We start from the raw sequence: 26,479 nt of genomic DNA on the forward strand, positions 1-26,479 counted from the left end.
CTCTCGGCCTCGCTCCTCTTTTGCATGCTTTATATATTTTAAATGTGCATATTTCAAAAATTAAAACAATTGTTTTAAATACATTGGAATATGCTGTGTGAGCTTAGGGTTATTTTTCCTCAGAGGATAAGGCAAAGAGAAAATGATATCTGGGAGAACAAATATGACCCACGCAAACCTAGTAAAGTTGTTGCATTCCAGCATGTGTCCCTGTGTATGTGCAAAAGCAGCTCAGCCCACTCCTGTGACCTTTTTAAATCTAGCATATTATCATAAATAAACACGCATAAACAACTAATAACTTCAATTTTTAATAATGGAAACAATTTTGCCATTCTAGAAACTATTTTAGGGGAGAAAAATCTTCCCTACAAAAATAAACTTAAACCCATCAAAATTATAAATATTATAACTTTTTACTTCTGCCATTTAAAATGCTCTCCTGCAATACTACCCCTTCATTTAACATCCTTCCTGTACCATCACATATTGAAGAGAAAACAGTATTACAGCAAAGCTTAGATAGTTTAACATAATGATTTGTACAATGATTCTTAAAAAATCTTTGGCCTTAGTGGCCTTTTTTCTTCACTTACACATTAAAAATGCTGCTGCAGTAACCAGTGTTTGGGAAAGGACATCAGTCTTTAAGAACCATAAACTGACAGAATTTCAATACAGTAGGTTTCCAAATTGCAATTTGTAGTGCACATGACAGTAAGCGAGGTTTCGGGTAAATATAGATGAAGATGCCTATTCAGACAATCTACTTCAAGTAAAAAAAAAAAAAAAAAAAAAATTCACAGATACCCATCAGCTACTACTTTAGGTTCTAACAGTGTCTTAATCTGAGAAACAAATGCTTCACAAAATATAAGTTTACTGGGATGAATAATTAAAAAACCAGGTGGTAATAACAATATACTCAAATCCAGGCCATAGTCTGAATAATAAAACCAGTACAAAAAATCACGAAGGCATTCCCTGAACAATAAAGGTAAAGTGTTGGATGACAATGTCACTAAAACCTCATCAATGTACTAAAGAGAAGTTACATGCAAAATTAAACAAGATGTGCCATACATATTTTATAGCTGCTAATTCTATTTTTTTCAACTTTCCTTAAATGCTTAGGAAGATATGATTGTCTCAGTAAATTGTGTGGCACAGCATAACAACTTAAGTCTGCCTCCAACAAGATGGGTATTCTCCAAAAAGTCAGAAGAGCCACCAAGAGACTAACAGAAATGCAATAAAAGGCACAGTTCACTTGGGCAAAGAACTGAAGCACCTTGGAATTTCAAAAAGAATCCATTAGGTGTCACCAAAGTGTTAACAATTCCTTGGGAATTTATAAACAAAAAATATCTAGACTAAAAATAGAATATAAGGCCCCTCTGGAACCACTGCACACCTTTCCCTCTGTTCTCAGATTAAACTGCTGCATAAAATGAGGTTATTTAGCCTGTTTTTAAGGAAGGCTTCTATTGCACATGCATCTCTTTGGTTGGTAATAACATGTACTTTTGTTAAAATATTTCCATAATGAAGCCCTGTTGTGTGGTTAGCTGGGTGTGGACTTTCCTCCCTTTCTTGGGGGCCCTCCTACTCACAGTCAAGTTGCCCTTTAGAACTAAAGATCTGGTAGGATTGGGTCTTTATTCAATAGCCCTGTTCTCTATTATGTAAGAACAGATTTCAATGTAGAAAAGAAAGAGAGAGGGAGGGAAGGAGGGAGGGAGTGAGGGAGGGAGGGAGTGAGGGAGGGAGGGAGTGAGGGAGGGAGGGAGTGAGGGAGGGAGGGAGTGAGAGAGGGAGGGAGGGAAGGGGGGAGGGAGGAAAAGAACAAGGTAGGGTGGGAGACAGCAGGGAAGGAAAGAAAAAAGGGAAGAAAGGAAAAGGAAAGGAGGAATAAAAGGGAAGAGAGTGATTGTCACCAAAGTTTACTTGATAAATATCCTAGCTAACAATCAAGGGAAAAACAGCTGCCCCTACCCAAATTCCGTCTCAACTTTGAAAACCACCTGTGGGGGGAAAGCTATACACTATGTAACTTAACAAGAGTTAGTGAACGGTCACTGTCCTGCCTATGCAGAGCAGCTACACCAATCAGACCTTCCACTCCAAAAGGGCAGAATTAGAGGGTCGGATCCAGCTGCGTGAGGCCCACCTCTGCCCAGGTCAGTAGGCTACACCTGCCTGATTCTCTGATTGGTCAGCTGCAGAGTTCATGGGTCCCTCCTTTTGGTTTAGCTCCTGCCTCTTGCTCTGTTCCCATATTCTACCCACCAGGAAACCAAGCGATCCTAAAATGGGTTTAACACCTCCACACTGAATGCTTTTAACTCGTTTACAAGCAACTACCCCTTTCTCCACTACCCCTAAGTGAAAAGCCAAGTCACCTTCCATAGCCCGCAGCGCTCGCCACCACCGCACATGCCTTCTTCCAAACTTACACTTTCCTTTCTCTGTCAACCCCCTAACAAAATCCTTCACAATAAATTCCTCAGAGTTCCTAGATTCCTGTGCCTTTCGATTCACATGGATAGATTCCTCTGACATTAAAAAAAGAAAACAAAACCAAACAAAAAACCAGACAGGTAGTTTCAAAATAGGACAAGTATTCAGAAAGATTCCTAGTTAAGCTTTTTAAAAAATCAACTGCATATCCGTAAGCTTAACAGCATCATCACATAATTAAAATAACCAAAAAAAAAAACAAAACACCCCCAGAGTTCATGCTTCCAAGCACCCTCGAATGCTCCTGATGAGGCGACAGGTTCACAGCTTGCCAAGAGGTAACACTGCGGTGCTGAACAACAAGCTTGCAGAGTCCCTTACATGGGACGCTAAGGTGCAGGATGCTGTGTGACCAGGTTTGGGGAACAAAATCTACAGATAGAAAGGCGAAGACCCTAGCATAGTGGGGCAAGACAGCAGCCCTCTGAGAAGAGAGGCACTTGCTGCTGTTTTGTACATCGGTCCTGCACCGGGCCTCACGGGCAGGGAGCCCCGCTTTAATCAGGCTTCCACACCTCACGGAGGGCTTCTTCCAGCTTCTGTCTGTAGGCTGTGTAGCGCCTCTTCAGGTTCTGCAGCTGCTCATCTTCTTCCTTGTCCAAGATGCGCAAGAAATTCTGTAGTTCTGGAAGGCTGAAGGCTTCCCACTGTCAGGAAACACAGAAAGAAAAATGCCAGATGTTTAATACTCAGTTAGACTTAGGAATGCTGACCAGGAGCTCCCAGAGGTGCGGCTGCCCTCCCCTCCCAGCCCCCTGCCGCAGAAGGTGTGGTCTGCAAGAGCTGGGGTGTTGCCAGCCTAAGGGCTCCCTCCACTCCCACTCCCACCTCAGCTCACACCAATCACCTTCCTACCCTCTCCTCCCACTGTTCTTCAAGACGATCTCCCTAAAAGCCAGAGACCTCCATATCCCTAAGTCTATTGGACACTTTCATTCCTTACCTGATTTGACCCCCAACAGCATTAAAAACAATTCGACAGTCCTTTCCTCTTAACCTCGAGTCCTCATTGTAACTGACTTTCTTACCTCGCATAATCAGTCTTATCACCCCCAAACAGTTCTCCATTCAGCCTTTTCTCCCTCGGTACGGCCCCTTGGTGCTAGCTACTATCATCTATTCCTGCATCGCTGGAACAGCTTCCTACCTGGCCTCCTCACTCGGCTCTTATGCTCCCCCATCTGTTCCCCAAACAGAACATCCTTTGTAAAATGCTCATCTGGCCAAGACTCTCCCCTGCTTAGAACCATCCAGTGGCTTCCCTTAGTTGCTGAGGCTGTCTGAAAGACTCTAAACTCTCCGGCCCCATCTCTCTCTCACCGAGCTTCACTCTCTACCCAAGTGGCAGGCATTCTCCCCTCCTCCACTTTGCCTGGCTATGAACTACTCATCCTCCCCATCTCAGCTTAAATGCCACTTTCTCTAAGCAGCTTTCCACAACTTGCTCCCCTCTCTTCCCACCCAAGACTAAGTGTATCAAAAGCCTTCACAGAGCCCCTGATCACAACCAAGATTTTTAAATTACAATTATTTGCTTAATATCTATCTCACCTGCACGTTACCTACACCACAGCTGCCGTACTTCTCGCTATTTGAAGTTTATCTCTTGCCTTGAGGCTCTGAGCCTTATTTCCCTAACAGCTCCTAGTACTTATTTAGCAGGCACAAAATAAGTTTTTAGGCTGGGCATTGTGGCTCATGCCTATAATCCTAGCACTGTGGAATGCTTAGGCAGGAGGATCATTTGAGCCCAGAAGTTCAAGACCAGAAGTTTGAGACCAGCCTGGGCAATATAGTGACACCAGGTCTCTACAAAAAATTTAAAAATTATCTGGCTGTGGCAGTACATTCCTGTAGTCCCAGTTACTTGGGAGGCTGAGGTAGGAGGATTGCTTGAGCCCAGGAGATTGAGGCTGCAGTGAGCCATGATTGCGCCACTGTACTCCAGCCTGGGTGACAGTGCAAGACCTAGTCTCTTTAAAAAGAAAAAAAAAAATTAAAACAGATTTTAAAAAATAGAAGCAGTGAATGTCAAGGAGGGTATCTAGCATCATCTAGGAGGTTTTTTCCAAACACATCCTCCTCTCCCAAAGGGGGCCCTGGATCCTGGTGGAGAACTGCTGTCTGATGGTGTAGAGAAAAGATTCAAGATAACCAAATACAAACAAATAGTGAAAAATAAATAAATCCACCAAATGGGCTCAGTGGTAGAAGAATTCCTGGAGATCAGTTTAGGCTGGTTATTTAAAAAAAAAAAAAAAAAAAAGAGCAACATGGAGTAGGAGAGCAAAACTTCTACGTTAGAATATTCTGTTAATTTTTAAAATTTTAACAGATTATCTTTCACCTATGTTGAAGTCTCCAAAATAAAGACATCATATAAATATCCCTCCCACCCCCTAACAGCTATGGAAATTTCTTCCTCAGTTCAGTTTTCCTTAAATAACTGAGAAATAAGAACACCATACAGAGGTCCAGTACAGCAGTCTGGAACAATAAAACCCAATGTCAAGTCAATTTCAAAACTAAGCTAAGGCCAGGTGCAGTGGCTCATGCCTGTAATCCCAGCACTTTGGGAGGCTGAGGTGGGAGGATTGCTTGAGCCCAGGAGTTTGAGACCAGCTTGGGCAATGTAGTGAGACCCTATCTCTAATTATAATTAAAATACAATAAAATAACCAAGTTAATAAAATTCTTGCCCAATGTAGTTCTAGTTGCTACTTAAAACACTAAGTACAAGAAAAATAAAACACTGAGTAGACTATGCTAATATGTCTGGCTTAAGCTGGCAGAGGGAATGGTCACCAACTGCAAAGCCAAGTCAGATTTCTGCACCCTGCCTTCTCCCCAAAATGAGTCTGAATGTCTTGAAAAGCTTCAAAACACCAGAATCAAAAGAAACTTCAAAAACATCTAAAACCACTGTCTTCCTAAAACTCCCTTCACTTACATGTATACATTTCTAATTGTGACTCAAAGCCCACCTTGTAAAGTGTTTAGTCCCACTTAACAGATTTTAAAACTGAAGGCTAAAAGATTAGAAGATTTATCCAAGGTCATGCTACTAATCTAACAAACAGTAGGAAACAGAGCCGTTTCCTAACTTTTAACCTATAAACCCTATTCTCAATTGCACCATGTAGGACATTTCATACCATTTCCTGTTCCAGACAGAAGACTGGGACAGGAGCTTGGGATTTGCTCAAGTGTCATTTAAAGCTGACACTTGATCTAGAGGGCAGGCTCAAGTGCTTTTTTTCTTCTACTGAACTGGCTAAATACAATCCTCCCTGGAGACAACATGGCAAATGATGCACATGGAAACATAATTTCTTAATCAGTTGACTGGGCAAGGGGGAAAAAAAAGATGCTAGAAAGCTAAATGCCTTCCATGGTAAAGAGATCGAATTTCCTTTTATATCCCTTTAGAAGGGAATTAGCCTGGAGACTTTTGTTAGTAGCAAACACATGGTGAGTGTCAACTTTCAAAGTTCAGCTGGACTGGAGTATTCTGGAGGTGGGAAGGGGTGAAAATGACTCTCTGAATGGAGATCAAGTAAAAAAACTTTATTTTCTCCCACCTCTGAAAATGACAGACTAATAATATAAGGTTGTGAGAGAATGACATCATAGGCTAACTTTGGGTTCATTTCTGACAATTCAAAATCTCTCTCCCTCTCCCTGCCCTCCAACTCTCTTCTCTTCCCATCCCCCATCAATAGCCAAGTCACTAGGCTACTGCAATAAAATAGGGCCAGCTGTTCTGTATAGTTTAAAGCAATAGTGAACAATAACTTACCTCTCCAATTTCATGTTCACGAAGAACAAAACTAAGTGTGTCTGTTCTGGGCCCTGCTACCAAACGCAGGTAGAGTGGATGTTCCCGGTCTGAGAGCTTGCAGGCGTAGACTGGGTAAAGAAACAAGCAGCATGTTACAGAGTATTCAGCCATTCCTGAGACCACTTCCCCATTGTGATCCCCTCCTCCAGATCAAGGTAACCATCCAAGTTACCCCAGCCTCTAAGTCGCCAGTCGGCTCATCTTATTATTTAATACCAGTAGCCCACAGTGGAATAAAATCTATTCTGTTTCTGTTCAAATATAAACTGTGCCTTGATTAAGAAGGAAATTATTTTCAAGAATAAATTTTAATAGGTATTAGTCCCAAAATATGCTTATAGTTAGCTCTGCTCTTCCTTTTAGAAAACAAGGTAAGAGCCAGGCATGGTGGCTCATGCCTGTAATCCCAATACTTTGGGAGGCCGAGGTGGGCGGGTCACCTGAGGCCAGCAGTTTGAGACCAGCCTGGCCAACATGGCGAAACCCTGTCTCTACTAAAAATACAAAAAATCAGCCGGGCGTGGTGGCGGGCACCTGTAATCCCAGCTACTTGGGAGGCTGAGGCAGGAGAATCGCTCGAACCTGGGAGGTGGAGGTTGGAGTAAGCCGAGATCGTGCCATTGCGCTCCTGCCTGGGCAACAAGAGTGAAACTCTGTCTCAAAAAATAAATAAATTTTTTTTAAATGAAAAAAAAAAAAGGCAAGATAAGAAACCTAAAAAAGGGTCCACTACTCCTTTAAAAACAATAAAAATAGGCCAGGCATAGTGGCTCACACCCATAATCCCAACACTTAAAGGCTGAGGCAGGAGGATCACTTGAGGCCTGGAGTTCGAGACCAGCCAGGGCAACATAGCAGGACCCTGGTCTCCAAAAAAAAAATTTTTTTTTCTAACTAGCCAGGCATAATGGTGCCCGCCTATAGTCCTAGCTACTTAGGAGGCTGAGGCAAGAGCATCACTTGAGCCCAGGAGTTCAAGGTTACAATGAGCTATGATCATGCCATGGTACTCCAGCCTAGGTGACAGAGTAAGACGCTGTCTCAAAAACCAAGGCCAGGCGTGGTGGCTCATACCTGTAATCCCAGCACTTTGGGAGGTCGAGACAGGTAGATTGCCTGGGGTCAGGAGTTTGAGACCAGCCTGGCCACCAACATGGTGAAACTCTGTCTCTACTAAAAATACAAAAGTTAGCTGGGCATGGTGGTGGGCACTTGTAATTGCAGCTACTTGGGAGGCTGAGGCAGGAGAATCACTGGAACCCAGGAGGCGGAGGTTGCAGTGAGCCAAGATTGTGCCACTGCACTCTAGCCTGGGCAACAGAGCAAGACTCTGTCTCAAACAAACAAACAAAAAACAAATTTTAAAAAAAATGTATATACCATCCAAAGAACATAAAAACAAGAGTTCTAAAAGCAAATCTCTCTACAGATTAATTAAGAATTAGCGAGGCCAGGCGCGGTGGCTCACACCTGCAATCCCAGCACTTTGGGAGGCTGAGGCGGGCGGATCACAAGGTCAGGAGATCGAGACCATCCTAGCTAACACAGTGAAATCCCGTCTCTACTAAAAATACAAAAAAAATTAGCCAGACGTGGTGGCGGGCGCCTGTAAGTCCCAGCTACTCGGGAGGCTGAGGCAGGAGAATGGCGTAAACCCGGGAGGTGGAGCTTGCAGTGAGCCGAGATTGCGCCACTGCACCTCCAGCCTGGGCGACAGAATGAGACTCCGTCTCAAAAAAAAAAAAAAAAGAATTAGCGAATTAGCAGCTACAAACCAAGCAATCAGAATATAAGCTCCGGTAGCTTCAAGCACAGCTATATATGTCTCATGCTAGACACACACATACAGTGACATTGCCAATCATGTTAAAGGATTTGCCAGCCATGGGGGTAATATTTCAACAAGTCACGATTACTTTCAGATTGTACAGCTAAAGTCCAGGTGAGCAGGCAAAGAAACTGGCAGATAAAAATGCCATCGAGCTTCTCTACATTATTGTGGCACTTCCAGATGCACTGCATCGCAGGTGCCAATTTCCCTATAGATATAAGCCCCCACAATACTAAGCTTGTGACCTCTGAAGGTAGGAACCCTGGCCTGTTCATCTTTGTATTCCACAGGGTCTAGCCCCATGGTTTGTTTTTAAAAAGATGTATGCATACTCAGCAATGAGCTGGGTTTCATCCTGTGTAACTGAAGAACATTACTATCATGTCAAGGTTAATATATTTTCTTCTATAGCTACATTAGGCTTTACCGAGAAAAACCAAAGAAAGCTTAAATAGTTTATTGTACACACACACACACACACACACACACACCCCGATTTCAAATCGCATGTAGTGAGTCACTGAATCACTGCTGTCCACCAATGTTATCAATTTCTGGTCACTGCCTGACCTGGAATATCTCATTCTGTTTCATGCAGTAATTTAATATTTAATGTTCTCTTTCTATCCCCTGAATGTGGATATGAAGTTTTAGTCAGACCCTAGATCAAAATGTTATTCACTCATTTTATGAGCCTCTGGGGGACAGTGTACCAAAATGTCCCGGTGTAACACCAAGTGAGACAAGCTAAGGAAACAGGAGAGCCCAGGGCTGGGCCGTTTCCATCAGTACGCTGAAATGTGCTGTGATGCACATGTGCCTCCCCAGTCGCAAGATCTCAGCACACGTCCACCAAACCACTCCACGTACCGATGCACATCAAATGTGGAATGTGCTATTGAAAACTTCAAACATAGAGGCACTCTTTTGTGTCCTAAAGAAAACTAAAATCAAAGCCACTCCTAACAACCACCAAAAACAGCCCCCGCCCCATCCCCCCACCAACAACACAAAATACTCGTAACTGCCAATCACATATGGATGCTTCCAAGCTCCTCAGACCCTCAACTGTCCAACTCAAAAATATGGACAGCCAGGAAGCACTAAGTGCATGCTAAGATCACCATGGCTTCCAGCATCGGACTCCAGGCTCTGACACAATTGACATGGATGAGACCCACCAGTCTTCCCTCTGCTAATGAGAACAGCAGATGCAAGTAGAAGCACAGACCATTTTCCTTTTAAGCTGGCAGCGTACCTTGGTCTTCCCTGTGACAACGCTTATAAAGTGCAAACTTGGCAGGGCTCTCAGTCACGAGAAACTTTTTGAGCAGGGCCTCGATCACTTCCCCGACAGTGTTTGTGCTGCTGATATGAAGTGTATTCATACAGCCATTGCTACTGGGAGAGAGTTTTCCAGAATTTGGAGAAGTCTGTGGAGGTTTGCAGAGTTCCATCTGTACTTTAATGAAGCCAGTGTAAATCCCATTTGAATTCTGAAGCAGGGAGAGAAGCACACACTTAGCTGGGTGGATGGTGGCACTTTAGGGAAGAAGCATATCAAAACAAAACAGGAAGGTGAAACACTCCTTTGTTCTCTTCTCTTGAGGTTTGTGGCAGAACTTCACTAAAGATTGCCCCCAAAGGAATGACCTCAGAGGGCGGTTAACACACCAGGCAAAGTGCTTCCAGAGGCAAGGTCTGCAGGGCAGATGTGGACACTGAAGAAGCCTCCTGATGCTGTGGCTGACTGCCGGCCCCAGACTCATGCCTCTGAAGCTACTGGCAAAAGGTCAGGGTCCATTTGCGAGGTTACAATCCAACGGAGCAGATGCTAGCCGAACCACAAAACTTATTAAAGCTTGGGGGATATGTCTAGGCTACAGGCTCAAAGGAAACAACATCCTCAACTGGTGACTATTATACACAAAAGGAAGGTCACAATTAGGGCTCTGAAATACTGAAGTCAACAACAAGGGGACAGTAAGAAAACAGGCTATTTTCATTCCTAGTGGCTATATTCATATGCACTGAATTACTAACTCTGCTTAAACTTTTTAATGCAGCATATATGCCATACAGCATAGAATGCATTTCGGGTCTCTTAAGCAGCATTTTTAAAAAAAATTCAATCGCTTGAAACCAGAAGGTGGAGGTTGCAGTGAGCCAAGATCACGCCATTGCACTCCAGCCTGGGCGACAGAGCAAGATTCTGTCTCAAAAAAAAAACAAAAAACAAAAAAAAAACAAAAAAAAAAAATTCAAACCACTATACTTCACAGTACAGATCTTAAAAACAACTACCTTCACTGATGGTAGAATTACTATTTCTTAGTTGCCAAAAACAGTAATAACAGTTTGGTCTTCACTTTTTATTTTTATTTTTGTATTCAGTATATTTGGGGCCAGGCGCAGTGGCTCATGTCTGTAATCTCAGCACTTTGGGAGGCCGAGGCGAGCAGACCACTGGAGGTCAGGAGTTCGAGACCAGCCTGGCCAACAGGGTGAAATCCCGTCTCTACTAAAAATACAAAAAAAAAAAAAAATTAGCTGGGTGTGGTGGCAGGTGCCTATAATCCCAGCTACTCGGGAGGCTGAGGCAGGAGAATCTCTTGAACCCAGAGGTGGAGGTTGCAGTGAGCCGAGATTACGCCATTACACTTCAGCCTGGGCGACAGAGACTGCATCTCAAAAACAAACAAAAACAGTATATTTAGAAAAGATTTATTGTACTGTTTTATTAAAACAAACTGTCAAGTGTTACATATAAATGCCACAGTTAAAGTAGAACATTTAAAACTATCTTTATGGTGTGTTATTTTTCTTCCTTCCCACAAGATCAATTTTCAATCCTAATTCTCTAGTTTGTTCTTTTTTGAGACAGGGTCCCACTCTCTCACCCAGGCTGGAGTGCAGTGGCACGAACACAGCTCACTGCAGCCTCAACTTCCTGAGTTCAAGTGATCCTCCTGCCTCAGCCTCCTGAGTAGCTGGGACTGCAGGCACCCGCCACCATGCCTGGCTAATTTTTCTATTTTTAGGAGAGATGGGGTTTTGCCATGTTGACTAGGCTGGCCTTGAACTCTTTTTTTTGAGATGGAGTCTTGCTCTGTCGCCTAGGCTGGAGTGCAGTGGCACGATCTTGGCTCACTGCAAGCTCTGCCTCCTGGGTTCACGCCATTCTTCTGCCTCAGCCTCCTGCGTAGCTGGGACTACAGGCGCCCGCCACCACGCCTGGCTAATTTTTGTATTTTTAGTAGAGACAGGGTTTCACTGTGTTAGCCAGGATGGTCTCGATCTCCTGACCTCGTGATCTGCCCACCTCGGCCTCCCAAAGTGCTGGGATTACAGGCGTGAGCCATCGTTGAACTCTTGACTTCAAGTGATCCACCCGCCTCAGCCTCCCAAAATGCTGAGATTACAGGTGTGAGCCACTGTGCCCAGCCTAAAATTTTTATCTTTAAAATGACATGGATAATTTGTATCTGTTTTAGTCTCTATCAGGAAAGGAAAAAAAAAAACATAGCAAGTGGATTTCTCCTTTGATGAAAAAAATGTGTTTGAAAAAGAAATCTTGCTGCTGGAATGATGAAGAGTTATCTTGGGATTCCCTGCTCCTCTCCCCTCTTTTTGGAGGAGTTCTACCAGGGAGGGGTCCTTTACCACAAGGGTTTCTATCTGAAAGCTCCTCCCCAAGAATCACCGATTCGGTAGGGCCTGTTTTAAACCAATCACCTTGTCCTTTACCAAACTCTGTCAGTTCACAGTAAACAGACTGAGAGACGGGGATCCAAGTGCCCTGGAAACTGGCGCCAAGGGCTGACAAGTGCCATGAAGAAGGCGGGCCACCCAATGGGTAGGCGAGACCTAGATGCCAGCTAAGTTTAGAGGAACATGAATACTCTAGCTCCGCTGTCAGCTCGTTTCCCTGTCACCAGGCCCTGAGGCTTCTCCCTCCTGTACGCCGACTCCCTGCATGCTTCAAACAGTGTGGTACAATGCTGTGGAAGCCTGCGACAGCGACGTGGAAGAAACTGAGTATTAATTACCTTGTCTTACACTAACGACCGGCAGAGAAAACTATCCTATTATATACCTCTATATTCCAATCCATGGGCTCAAAATCCTTTCCCTGACACTTCCATATTTATTTTGTACAAGACAAAAACTTAGGGGCTTCTGATACCTGTAATCCCAGCACTTTGGGAGGCCAAGCTAGGCAGATCCCTTGAGCCAAGGAATTTGAGATGAGCCTGGGTGATATGGCAAAACCCCGTCTCTACAAAAAATACAAAAATTAGCTGGGCATGGTGGCAAGCACCTGTGGTCCCAGCTACTCGGGAGGCTGAGGTGGGAGGATTACTTGAGCCCGGAGGTCGAGGCTGCAGTGAACGGTGATCGTGCCACTGCTCTCCAGCCCAGATGACAGAGCAAAACCTTGTTTCAAAACAAAACAAAACAAAAAACCTTACCTGAGGTCTTCTTAGAATCTGAGTCACCATTTCTGTGTGTTAGGCAATGATGCTAAAAATCCTTTGAGGAGGGAGGGGTGGGTCACAAAATCTTTTAAAATAAAATTATAAGTGTTTCACTTTTTTAAGGTTAACCCAGCAACTGATTTTTGAGACAAAGCTACTTCACAATACAGATTTAAATGGAAAGCCACAGAAATATTCCACTTTCCTGTTCTGTATACCTTGACTACTACACTTCTACAAATGTTATTCAGATATTTAGAACTATAGATTGTAGTACCAACAATTTATATTTGTCTTTTGACAGGTGTCAACCTAAATAGTATTTTGAGTACTTACCAAGGTCATCTTCAACTTGTCTGTGACTGCTAAGTTGTATTTATGAACTTTCTCTTTGATCTCCTCTTTGCTGAGGTAACTGTGGGTTTCCTTCTCTTTCTCAACATCCTAGAAGAAAAACAAGACATGTCACATGTGAGCAATCATAAAAAAAAGTGCGGATAGGCCGGGCGCAGTGGCTCACACCTGTAATCCCAGCACTTTGGGAGGCTGAGGTGGGCGGATCACCTGAGGTTGGGAGTTCAATACCACCCTGACCAAAATGGAGAAACCCTGTCTCTACTAAAAATACGAAATTAGCTGGGCATGGTGGTGCACGCTTGTAAACCCAGCTACTTGGGAGGCTGAGGCAGGAGAATCACTTTGAAAGTGAGAGGCAGAGGTTGTGGTAAGCTGAGATCACGCCATTGCACTCCAGCCTGGGCAACAAGAGCAAAACTCTGTCTCAAAAAAAAAACAAAAACAAAAACAAAAAACGGATAAGTCGGGATTTTTTTAAAATTCCACACAAGGGCCGGGCGCGGTGGCGGAAGCCTGCAATCCCAGGACTTTGAGAGGCCAAGGACGGCAGAGCTTAAGCCCTGGAGATTGTGACCAGGCTGGGCAACATGAGGAAACTCTCTCTCTACAAAAAATACAAATATTAGCTGGGCGCAGTGGTGCACACCTGTAGTCGCAGCTAGTTAGGAGGCTGAGGTGGGAGGATCACCTCAGCCCAGAGGTCGAGGCTGTAGTGAGCCATAATTATGCCACTATGCTCTAGCCTGGGTGACAGAGTGCGACCCTGTCTCAAAAAAAAAAAAATTACAACCACACAAGAAGAACCTTATTGTTCTTGCATGTTACCTTGAAACACACACACACACACACACACACACACACACTCTGTCTCTCTCTCCTTCTCTCCCTCGCTGCTTCTCTTTCTCTCTTACCTTCAAACTCTCCAGGCTCATCCACCAATTACGGTTCTCATTCTTTCATACTACAGTCTTCCTAGGGGATATATTTTTTAAGAAAACTAATTTGTCAGCAGCTACAAGTAACACTTCATTACCAATATATTCTGCAAAACTGTCATTGCTAAATTTCCCTTCTGCGAAAACATCATTTCCTCAGCATGCCTGCTAGATTGGCCATTTCTATTTTAAACAACATTTAAAGACATTTACCACAAGTTTCTCTTTAGCAACTTGTATTAACTCTGTTGTCTTTATAGCTTTACAATATTTATTGGCAAAAAGTACAGCAGTTAATCAGTATTAACTGGCACTATTCACGGACTCATACTAATCACTGACCTGTAAACTGTACACAACTACCAGAGGATAATTCATCTTCCAAACAAATCCCCAGGCCAAGATACAAGTAGCCAGACTTCTCCTTCCCACCCTTCCAGTCTCACCCACTTCTCTACCTCCCCACACTCTAGAGGGAGAAATATCGGTTAAATCCTCTTCTCACTGTGAAGAATTTACCAATAATTAGCTGTCTAAAGAGTCCCACCAGTGCGTGACATTATGCAGTAGCAGACATGATCACAAATGACCAAATGACAGCATTTTGTCACCCTGATGAAGTATACCAGGCACCAAACTTGTATCGCCTTTACTTCTCCCAACAACCTCATCAAGGAGGCATTATTATGCCAGTTTCAGTAAATTAAACTGCTGAAAAAAAATGTGGAAGCAAATGAAAGCCTGCTAATCCTCCCTAACTCCAACCTTTACTGGGAGCTCTAAGTACTTCCACAGGGGTGTTCTCATTTAATCCTCCCAACAATGAGCTAATTAATGCTAATTAGCACCCCTACGTTACAGATAAGGACAGAAGATTTACAGAGGTCAAGCAGTTTTTCCAAGGACAACCCATCTAGTTGAGAGACCAAGTTCCACTTTAATCCAGGTCTTCTAGGGTGCTCCCACTATATCCAATCAGTCCCCAAAGGTCTGGTGTGGGTAAACATTTAAAAACTTACAGAAAAGCTGCATAATCAGATTCAACACAAAGAGAGGAAGAACAGTTAAAATCCAATGATTTACGCCTGCAAAATAAAGCCTTTGTAAGCACGCCTCTTTCTGCCAGACACATCACACCATTCTCACAGCTGGATAGTCTCCAGGCAGGCACTGGTTTCCATCTGCCCACTGGAAGCTAGTGTCGTAAATACACCAGGAGGGGCTACTACAGAACTTGCGTCAATACCACGTAGAGTAAGAAAAGGCTCTTGATCCATTGAAGCCTCAAGATCTTTGACTTTAGACCCTAAGAGGGGTGTGCTGACTACAAATTATCTCGGTGACTTTTCTTTTTTTTTTTTTTTTTTGAGATGGAGTCTTGCTCTGTCATCCAGGCTGGAGTGCAGTGGCCGGATCTGGGCTCACTGCAACCTCCGCCTCCTGGGTTCACGCCATTCTCCTGCCTCAGCCTCCCGAGTAGCTGGGACTACAGGCACCCGCCACCACGCTCGGCTAATTTTTTGTATTTTTAGTAGAGACGGGGTTTCACCGTGTTAGCCAGGATGGTCTCGATTGCCTGACCTCATGATCCGCCCACCTGGGCCTCCCAAAGTGCTGGGATTACAGGTGTGAGCCACCTATCTCGTGGCGCCCGGCCTATCTCCGTGACTTTTCAATGTCAGCACCATCCTGGTGAAGTCTAATGGGTCAGTATATTGGGTAATACTGGATAAATACCAGCACAAGATAATGTGTTCATTCCCTAGCTTCAGGGGTAGGCTTCAAAGTCCCTTGGGAGCATCCTATTTGCCAAGGTAAAACCCCAAAGTAATCTTATTTTTGCTATTAGTGTTTGGTGGGGGAAAAGCTGTGGATTAAAATAAACTTTCAAAAGCTCCAGTGACTACTTCCAAGAAAGTGTTTTGTTTTGTTTGAGACAGGGTCTCACTTTATCACCCAGGCTAGTGTTTAGGGGCGTGATCACGGCTCACTGCAGCCTTGACTTCCTGAGTTCAAACATTCCTCCCACCTCAGTCTCCTGAATAGCTGGGACTACAGACAAGCACCACTGCGCCTAGCTAATTTTTTGTACAGATGAGGTCTGGCTATGTTGCCCAGGCTGCTCTCGAACTCCTGGGCTCAAGCAGTCCTCCCACCTTAGTCTCCTAAAGTGCTGAGATTACAGGTATGAGCCACTGCACTGAGCCCCAATGAAGTTTTAAACATGTATCATATCTCTGATTGTCTTGCTCTTACCAATCCACAATTAGCTGGGTACCAGTCATAGCTGAAGAAGAAAATGAGGTAGTCTTGGCTTGTACATTCAGTTTTAACTGTCCAAAGACTCTTCAAAGCATATACTAAAAAGTGTACAATAAGGGACTTAAAATCTCATGGATGTGGGATGGGAAGTTGGCAGGGCAAAGGGGTGTTGCAGAAAGTGCACCACACCTGCAAGACTTGGGCTCCAGTCCTGGGTCTGTCACCAACTAACCCTGTGCCTTGGGCTTAACCTTTCTGAGCCTGTTCCCTCATTTTCTACCAAACAAGGAACTAGAGTCAATCACCTCCTCTAAGGTGCTTCCTGGCCTAGGCTGATCTGATTGCAAAGATGTGGAGGTGCTTTCACAAGTGTGACCAAGGGCAAAAGGGTTCCATGTGAGGAATCACCAAAGGTTCACCATTAAATACACAGGAAATGGCTAAGCACATACACAGCAGCATACATACATCCTAGGGGCTTACTACCACTCACGTGAGAATTCTAAGAATGAGGAGAAGGAAAAGGGGTAATGGGAGTTAAGTAAAGCTGGTTAACCCTAAATTACAGGTTTTGCTCATGCTATGGGACTTAACACCCAGCCTTAGGCCCCTTCGCACAGGCAGACTGAGAAGCTTGAGGAAAATCCAAAGAGTAAGCCAGTCTGGAAAGAGAAATTTTCCCTGGATCATCCACACATAGATAACTGAGACATCCTTATGTAACAATTATCTTTCCTTCTCAGAGATTAAAAACTAAGGAAACTGGCTGGGCTTGGTGGCTCACACCTGTAATCCCAGCACTTTGGGAGGCCGAGGTGGGCGGATCACCTGAGGTCAGGAGTTTGAGACCAGCCTGGCCAACATGGTGGCCCTGTCTCTACTAAAAATACAAAAATTAGCTGGGCATGGCGGCAAACACCTGTAGTCCCAGCTACTTGGGAGGCTGAGGTAGGAGAATCGCTTGAAACCGGGAGGCGGAGGTTGCAGTAAGCCGAGATCACGCCATTGCACTCCAGCCTGGGCGACAGAGCGAGACTCTGTCTCAAAAACAAAAAAAAAAAAAACAAAGATCAGCTGGAAAGTATATCCCAGAAAAGCAGGTAAAACCCAAAGGGCCCTGATGCTGTACTTTTTAAGCCAAAAATGTAGCAATCATACACCAAGGCCTCATCATTCAGCAAATATTTGCTGAGCTTCTGCCATGTGCCAGGTACTTGCCTAAGTGTGGGGCAGTCAGGCTCAGCAGCAGACACCACGCCCGTCCTCACGGGGCGTGGTGTCTGCACAAGTGGAGTGGGGAAGGTCAAAGGACAAACTGCTTCCAAAATGGCCACCAAGCACTGTTTCTCTGGGTCTCATAGCAAAGAAGACACAAGCTCAGGCCTTGGAACAGAGGACAGTGGTTTCATTTAGCATCAGAGAAAGACCCTTAACTCTAAAAACTTCCCAGTTGTTTACCCCTTTAAAAAAGACCCTCCCGTCCCCTCACAGAGTAGAATCCTGCCCCTTCCTCCACATACACTGATTATGAATCAGAACCACAATTTCTAGGAACGCAGCTGTATGCCCAGGAAAAAGGAAGAGAAGAAAACGAAACCCAGGAGGGGCATAGTAGCTCCAACAGGTAAAGGGGTGAGAGCAAGAAAGAAGGGTTAAAAGAAAATGGTGCAGCGGACGTGGAATAGATACAATATCAAGTGTCAACCCTGGTCTTTCATTGTGATGGCAGGAGAGCAAATGGCATGGGGCGCAGCCGTCTGTGGATAATGTGTCAGTTATTGTTCTTGGCAGCCAGTGAGGGCATCATGCCACGCCTGAGAGCGTCTGCTTGGTGAGTTACAAGTCATCTTTTCATAAGTCAGTTTTGTTTTGTATTCCCCAAACCCTCCAGCAGTTTCTCAGAGGAAGAGTTCTTCCACAAAAAAATATTTCATAAATCCTAGACTCTTCCCTCATTGTTTCCAGCCAGCAAGCCCTGGAGAGCTGCTCTCAGGCTCACTTCAGTTCCTGGGTGGGGTTACGTCACTGTTTTTCAGCAGCGAACTTTCTCAGATGGGACACACCCAACCTCACAGGCACCCAGGAGTTCTCGGGTAGCATGACCCAGGCTCTACTCAAGAAGTGCGGCCCAATCCCACAGGCTCGCAACTCAGACTTTCTAAGAATATGTCCCAACAAATCTCAGTAAAGGGTCTGAGAATTGTTTATACTCTTTTGGTTAATTTTTCTATAACTGTGTAATTATATCAAAATTAAAAACATAAAAACATAACAAAATGCCCAAATAAACAGTGCAATTAAGAGTGACTGTTCAGGCTGGGAGCGGTGGCTCACGCCCGTAATCCCAACACTTTGGGAGGCCAAGGTGGGTGGATCACGAGGTCAGGAGTTCGAGACCAACCTGGCCAACATGGTGAAACCCCATCTCTACAAAAAATACAAAAATTAGCTGGGTGTGGTGGCACACCTGTAATCCTAGCTACTCAGCAGGCTGAGGCAGGAGAATCACTTGAACCTGGGAGGCAGAGGTTGCAGTGAGCTGAGATCGTGCCATTGCGCTCCAGTCTGGACAACACAGCAACTCTGTCCCCACCCCCGCTTCAAAAAACAAGTGACTGTTCAAAAGAGAGAAAGTGAATGTGGCCCTATCATTTCCTCTACTTTAGCTTAGTGACGGCCTGTGGACTATGATTTAGACATACTTAGGTCTAAAATCACACAGCTCTGCCACATTCTAGCTGTGTGACCAGAGGCAAGTTACTTAACCTCTCTGGGCCTCAGTTTTCTCATTACTGTAAAATGTGCAAAAGAATATCTACACAACTGTTATGAAGATATAATATAAGCCATTATTCAACAACTATTTATTGAGTGCCTATTGGTGCCAAGCACTTAAAGCTGTGAGAGACAGTTGTGGACCCCACCTTTCTGCCTTTGCTTGGCTGACAGCCTAGTTTACCTTACTCCCCACCCCAGCCCCACAAGAGGTTTTTGGGTTTTTGTTTGTTTTTTGTTTTGTTTTGTTTTGTTTTGTTTTGGTATTACGGATCTCTTTAAAAAATAAAGACCTTTTACCAAAAACAAACAAACAAACAAAAAAGAGCAAATATTAATAGCACAGATGCTCTGATTGAGTGGGGGACAATATATGCACAGTGCCTGATGCCAGTGGCATGACACTCAGTAAGTGGTACCATCACACTGCCACTAGGAGGTCCCAGAGCTCTCACAGGTGCTCTGACACCTGGTCAGGTGTGGGGTCCAGCCTGTGTCAGCAGAAAAGGGTGAACTTCCCAGGCCAACAGGTGCTTTCTCCAAGTGAGGCTAGATTCTGAAATCATGAATTCCTACTTTTCATCTCATCGTATCTTTTGGCAATAGGCAGTCACCTGCTGATGACCAACAGACTGCAATACCCAGTGCAATAACAGACAGAACAGGTTCTAGCCTAGGAATTGCATAGAGCAAAACATCAAGCACCTTTCACATGTAAAACATCACATTTATTGGAGCAGTGGGCCCATCCCATGTTGCAAATGGAATTCAAGCCTAGCTCAAACTGAACTGAGTCTAGGTCTTGACTCCTCTAGATGTCTTCTAATAAGGACATCAAATAAAGTACCATGGACCAGACCTAAAGAGAAAAACATTCTCTGGGAGAGACATTTCCACTGAATTCATGGAGGGACTTATAAGCAAACCAAAGCAGGTTTGCAATGAAGCATGGTATGAAGTAAGTGATTTCCATGAGCTACAGAGCAAGCAGTGTGGGGGTTTCAAAGGAAATTTCAAAAGAAAATTTCAGCATGTGAAGTTAGATGCTCCTAAACTAGATTTTAAAGTATGACTAATAGGGAAAAATACTGTTCTCAGAAGTCTTTTAGGTATACAAAGTGGAGACCGCCCTGTGATGAATACAAAGAGAACTGTCACACAGAGCTAAACCTACAAAGCCCTAGGAGGGTCTTCCAGGTGGGGAGCATGTCCTGCTCAACCCTAGTGAAATGTATGAGAAGAGCCACCTGGGACAGTTTTGTATTTACGTTTGATGTCTGTCCAATGTTCTTCACTTTCAGTACCAAAACTTCTAAGATATTAAAGTAGGCAGAGTCACCAAGCATGGTGTCTCATGCCTATAATCCCAGCACTTTGGGAAGCTGAGGCGGAAGGGTCACCTGAGCCCAGGAGTTCAAGGCCAGCCTGGGCAACACAGCACACCCTGTCTCTAAAAAAAACAAACAAAAAAAATAGAAATAGCTGGGTATGGTGGTATGCACCTACAAAAAATTGTTTTAAAATAATAAAGTAGGCAGAGGTATTAAGGGAGCCCAGAAAGTTTTCTCAAATAATGATCAGCATTGTTGATATACATCAGGGCTATCCAGCAGTATTTTCTGCAGTGGAGGAAATGTCCTGTGACCGTGCTGTCCATCAGAGCAGCCATGAGCAACATGTGGCTTCTGAGCCCTGGAAATGAGAACTGAATTTTAAGCTCCATCTAATTACTGTAGTAAACACTGCAAATACAGACTATAATAGACAGAGGTGTAAATGAAGAATGAGGAAGGAAAAACCCCACATAAAACGATGTGAAACAGGATGTTCTAGAGCAATACTCCAGGCCAGGCACAGTGGCTCATTCCTGTAATCCCAGCACTTTAGGAGGCCAAGGCAGGTGGATCCTTCAAGCCCAGGAGTTCAATACCAGCCTGGGCAACACAGGGAGACCTCGTCTCTACTAAAAATAGAAAATTAGCTGGGCATCGTGGTGTGCGCTTGTAGTCCCAGCTACTCGGGAGGCTGAGGCAGGAGGATCACTTGAGCCCAGGAGATGGAGGTTACAGTGAGCCAAGATCGTGCCACTGCACTCCAGCCTGGGCAACACAGCAAGACCCTGTCTAAAAAAAAAAAAAGTGGCCAGGCGCAATGGCTCACGCCTGTAATCCCAGCATTTTGGGAGCCCAAGGTGGATAGATCACCTGCAGTCAGGAGTTTGAGACCAGCCTGGCCAACATGGTGAAACCCCATCTCTATTGAAAATACAAAATTAGCCAGGTGTGGTGACGCGAGCCTGTAATCCTAGCTACTTGTGAGTCTGAGGCAGGAGAATCACTTGAACCCAGGAGGCAGAGGTTGCAGTGAGCCAAAATTGTGCCACTGCACTCAAGCCTGGGCGACAGAGCAAGATTCCATCAAAAAAAAAAAAAAAAGCTGGGCACAGTGGCTGACACCTGTAATCTCAGCACTTTGGGAGGCCAAGGCAGGTGGATCACCTGAGGTCAAGAGTTCAAGACCAGCCTGACCAACATGGAGAAACCCTGTTTCTACTGAAAATACAAAAAATTAGCCCGGTGTGGTGGCACATGCCTGTAGTCCCTCAGACCTGTAAGCTACTCAGGAGGCTGAGGCAGGAGAATCGCTTGAACCCTGGAGGTGGAGGTTACGCCACTGCACTCCAGCCTGGGCAACAAGAGCGAAACTCCGTCTCAAAAAAAAAAAAAAAATTCTACTCCTGAAGGAAAGAATCAGAACAGTTGTTTTTGGGGTGTTTGGTGCTGCTGTTCTTGTCCTTAGAAGTACAGTGTGCTGCTTGCTGCAGTGTTCTCACGGCACCAGTGTTGATAATCTGCCATGGTGCCACATCTAGAGACTCAATGCTTATCTTGGTGTATGGCCCTGGCATGCTGATTCATCCTGGCCACTCTAGGGCTGGGATTTTTTTCCCCCTGCCAGATGAGAGGATTTTTTTTTTTTTTTAATGGCAGGATACAGGGTGGGGCTCTATTTCCGTTTATGTGAGGATTCAGGAGTTCATCTTGCCTGAATTCAGCTTGTAAGCAGGCAACTTTTTTAGTGCAGCCATATAAGATGTTCACTTTGTTCATGCTTTGAACAGCAGGAAAAGGTTAGAGAGGGACTTAACAGCCTCTCCCCATCCCCTAATCCTCCTTGTAGCAATAGATGCATCACTGTTATCTCAGGGTAGGAAAAGTAAGTGGAAAAACAGAGGGCAACTGGAATGAACAAGGGCAAGGCACACAGCTTTGCAGAACAGCGGGGGGCCATGCTTTCCAAAGAGTGTTCCATGGAACACCAATCCTCCAAAATGTGCTGTGGACAGAAAAGGCCCTCCTGTTCTTCCTCCTCCTTCATTCCTCTTAGAGATTCCCAGTGTTCCTTAGAAAGTTAAAGACTCTAAGAAATCCTGCAGTTAAGAAACCAGGCCGGGCACAGTGGCTCATGCCTGTAATCCTAGCACTTTGGGAGGCCGAGATGGGAGGATCGCTTGAGCCCAGGAGTTCGAGACCAACCTGGGCAACATTGCGAAACCCCATCTCTATTTAAAATTTTAAAAATTAAAAAATAAACCAGTTAAAGGACATAGCAAGAAAACCTTAAGCGACTTTTAATCTTATGTGATATTCATTAACTATGAGCAAATGAGTACATTATAAAGGAACAAATATTTCTTTTTTCTTATTTTTCATTGAAGTGAGCAGATTCTATTCATTAGAGGATTATTAGCACACGCAATCCCCATTTGTTGAACTTGAAACTTTAACCTCTTTCTTGGTCCTTGAGGTTACTTGTTAAGCAAGAAGCAGGGGGGAGTCTAGGTGGGTATTTTAGACAACTTCTAACACATGGTCTAGAAAAATAAAATGAAGCGGCAACCTTACAAGGCTGGAGTACTATACTAGCCTTCCTTAAACATATTTGTAAGAAAGAAAAACAAGAGAGCAAGAGAGAAAGAGTGCACACAGAAAACCGAAGTGTACCACCCGCTGCTACTATACTCCCCCAACTTTACCTCTCACTACGTACTGCCCTACCCAGTCAGCACAAGCTAAGAGCACCACTTGCACCCCATCCTGCTCCTCACCTGCGTTCAAGGCCCACCCCACCCAGGAAGCCGTCCTAACCACAACAGCCCTCAGTTACCTCCCTGCCCTCAGAACCCCCATGCTACCCTCATCAATTCAGGTTTAGGATCCACAACACCTATGCCTTGTTGTTTCCTGTGCATACTTTTGCTTCCCAAATACACAACAGTGCTTTTACACTTTTGTTTGTTTGAGACAGGGTCTCACTCTGTCGCCCAGGCTGAGGTGCAGTGGGGCCACATCGGCTCACTGCAACCTCCGCCTCCCAGGCTCAAGCGATCCTCCTACCTCGGCCTCCCAAAGTGTTGGGATTACAGGCATAAGCCACTGTGCCTGGCTGCTTTTTTACATCTTTCACTCCCAGAATACTGTGCTGCAACTACCTTAGTGTTGGATATAGAAGAGGGCTCCATTCCTGTTCAGCTGATTCTGATCTGGTCATAGAGCTCACTGCTGCAAGACTGCATTTGCAATCCACCCTCTTTTGTACATCTTATCAGTTGGCATGAAGCTTTTTGCTCTCTTCTCAAAACTGAATGAATCTACAGAGGCACACAAAAGCCCTTTTAATGCCAGATACAAAGTCTGATGTACTTCTGTTATCCATGTGCATCATCAAAGAACAAGAATCCTTCAAAGCATGCCCCCTAAATACTCTCACACACCCGGGGCAGCGAAAGCAGGAACAGGCCCAGCATGTTAATAAGATTAATTGCAGTTGTGATACACATTAAAAGAGCTTCATCTGGGCCTTCCATGACCTCACTTTTTAAACCCCCTGGTTACCAGCCCTCCATACCCTATATGGTTGTACTTTTAAAACTGGGTAGTGTGCCAACAGTCAAACAGCCACTCATTTGTTTGGAGCCAGAAAACAAACTTGGAGGTGGACCAGTCTCCTCTGAGTGCCCCAGCATGAGGTCCCCACCTCAAGGCATACCAGATTACACTCAGAAATCCCAGTTTGATGTGTTTTCAAAGGGAATCAATTAAGATGCTGTTCATTTCTGAAACGTGATATATTTCACAACTGGTTTAATTTTCTTCAAATTCTAGGTGAGCTATGTAAGAAAGGAAAGATTATTAGAGGCCTCCGAGCCACGCACATCCAAATCCACTAATCAGCTTTGACAATTAGAAAAGGAATGCGGCTGCATGGGAGTCAGCACTCTTGCTGCAGCCGTCCTCTCGGAGATCTCTGTGGGGTCTGTCTCAACAGAAAAAGCAGTGGATTCTTAGGTTTTCAAAGGCAGGCGTGTCTTCATGGACTCAGTTTTCCCTGATTATTAAAAGAGGCCACTGGACTACGGTCCCTTTCAACAGTAAGTTTTCAAATATTAATACCATCTACAACACTACCCCAAACAATAAATACAAAGTTCACTGGATAGTAAGAAAATTGAAAACATTAATAAAGACGATTGCCAAGAAGCCAGGAGGGAAGTGAGACTGACAACATAATTCCGAGTGGTGACACAAGCACCACCCCAAATTCAAGATTATATATAACATCTCACTGTTCAAGGCGTCACCCAGCAGCCATACATCTCCTTCAGCTAACAGCAATTAAAAGCCATAGTCCACTCATTCAGGTTGGCTGGGTTTAAAAAACCAGTTTTTATTAAGGTCAAAGTTTGGAGGTCAAGTCTCAAGACTGCCATATCCTTTATGGAACTTTTGAACCTCAGTGATAAGGACAGTTTCCGGAGAAAGGAAATGAACAGGCTCATTTGGAGGCGAGCCAGACAGGAAGCACGAAGCAATGAATGCTGCAGCAACCGAGGAGGAGGCAGGTGGAGCCCATCTGGGAAACTCAGCCGGCTCCACCAGCAGCAGGAATCTGAACATCAAGGGCAGAGGCTTGCAAACAAATGGAGTAGCCACTCTGCCAGATGAAACCTAATTTGAAGGGAGAACAAAGTCTGAAGAAAATTAGACATTTCTGTAGACCAGGCTAGCCATAGTGGTTCATACCTGTAATCTCAGCACTTTGGAAGGCGGAGGGAGGAGGATCGCTTGAGCCCAGGAGTTCAGGATCAGCTTGGGCAACACAGCAAGAGCCTCCCCACCGTCTGAACAAAAAATAAAAATATTAGCCAGGAGTGGCGGCTGTGCACCTGTGGTTCCAGCTACTTGGGAAGCTGAGGTGGGAGGATTGCCTGAGCCCAGAAGGTAGAGTATACAGTGAGCATGACTCAGCCTGGGCAACAGAGCAAGATCCTATCTCTCAAAAATAAATAATAGGCTGGGTGCGATAGCTCACACCTGTAATCCCAGCACTTTGGGAGGCCGAGGTGGGTGGATCATCTGAGGTTAGGAGTTCAAGATCAGCCTGGCCAACATGGTGAAACCCCATTTCTACTAAAAATACAATAATTAGCTGGGCATGGTGGCACCGGCCTGTAATCCCAGCTACACAGGAGGCTGAGGCAGGAGAATCGCTTGAACTCAGGAGGCGGGGGTTCCAGTGAGCTGAGATCGTGCCACTGCACTCCAGCCCAGGTGACAGAGCAAGACTCTGTCTCAAAATAAATAAATAAATAAATAAATAAGATAATAAAGTAACTAAAAGAATATATATGGATTGTTTGTAATACAAATGATAAATGCTTGGGGTGATATTACTCTGATATGATTATTATATTATATGCCTGTATCAAAAAATCTTATGTACCCCATAAATATATACACCTACGTACCCACAAAAGTTAAAAATTTTTAAATAAATAAAAATAGACAAATGTAAAAGTCTGAAGAGGGCCACAGGGGGTTAAACTGTTTTATATCACTCTTGTTCCCATTAATTCCATCCACTTTCTTGTCCTGTATTCTCCCTTCCGCCCTACAGGCCACTCAAGATGGCTCTTTGATAACTCTGTTCACAGCCCTTAAAAGGCATGGCTGAAATCCCAAGTGTACAAGTATTCATTCTGCCTCAGGCAATAAATGATGAAGAATGAAGAAAGATACCCCTCTGCTGCCGTCAATTCAGGACGCTGGTACAGGCACGGCATGGGCCCATGGAGAACACCTACACATCCAGCCCTACCTGAGCAGCAATTTCCTTCAGAAGTGCAGCTTTAGGTTTTGGTTTTATCTGAGGAATCACCTTCCTCCTCCTGCCAAGGAAGTAAAAAGTCCTCCGGAGTTATTAAATGATAAGTCAGAGCAATTCAAATAAAAGTTAGGTGATTAGCACCTCAAAGAACCTCACAAAAGCAATTTCTAGAGGTACTCTTTGCTGCAGAAGTCCGCTCCGTCCTCCTGCTTGGTTGCAGATAGGGTGTGAAACACTTACATCACCAAAAGAATGCCAGGAACACAGGCTGGTCAGAGTCAGAAGGCTCAGAGTGAGTAAGGAGTGAACATGC

General features: G+C 44.5%; 1 protein-coding gene across 2 annotated transcripts in view; it reads right to left on the bottom strand.

Annotated features, from left to right (window-relative positions):
- Positions 1-295: 295 nt before the first annotated feature.
- RASSF3 (Ras association domain family member 3) overlaps positions 296-26,479 on the bottom strand; it is a 90,446-nt gene continuing 64,262 nt past the window's right edge. For both annotated transcript variants that reach the window (XM_034935513.3, XM_034935514.2), the window contains exons 2-5: positions 13,007-13,114; positions 9,451-9,688; positions 6,320-6,429; positions 296-3,167 (exon numbers count right to left, since the gene is read on the bottom strand). In XM_034935513.3, coding sequence (XP_034791404.1) covers positions 3,018-3,167; positions 6,320-6,429; positions 9,451-9,688; positions 13,007-13,114 — 606 coding nt within the window. In that variant the 3' untranslated portion in view covers positions 296-3,017. The remainder of the gene's footprint in view (positions 3,168-6,319; positions 6,430-9,450; positions 9,689-13,006; positions 13,115-26,479) is intronic.

This window comes from Pan paniscus, chromosome 10, assembly GCF_029289425.2.
Source record: "Pan paniscus chromosome 10, NHGRI_mPanPan1-v2.0_pri, whole genome shotgun sequence".
Classification (NCBI taxonomy): Eukaryota; Metazoa; Chordata; class Mammalia; order Primates; family Hominidae; genus Pan; species Pan paniscus.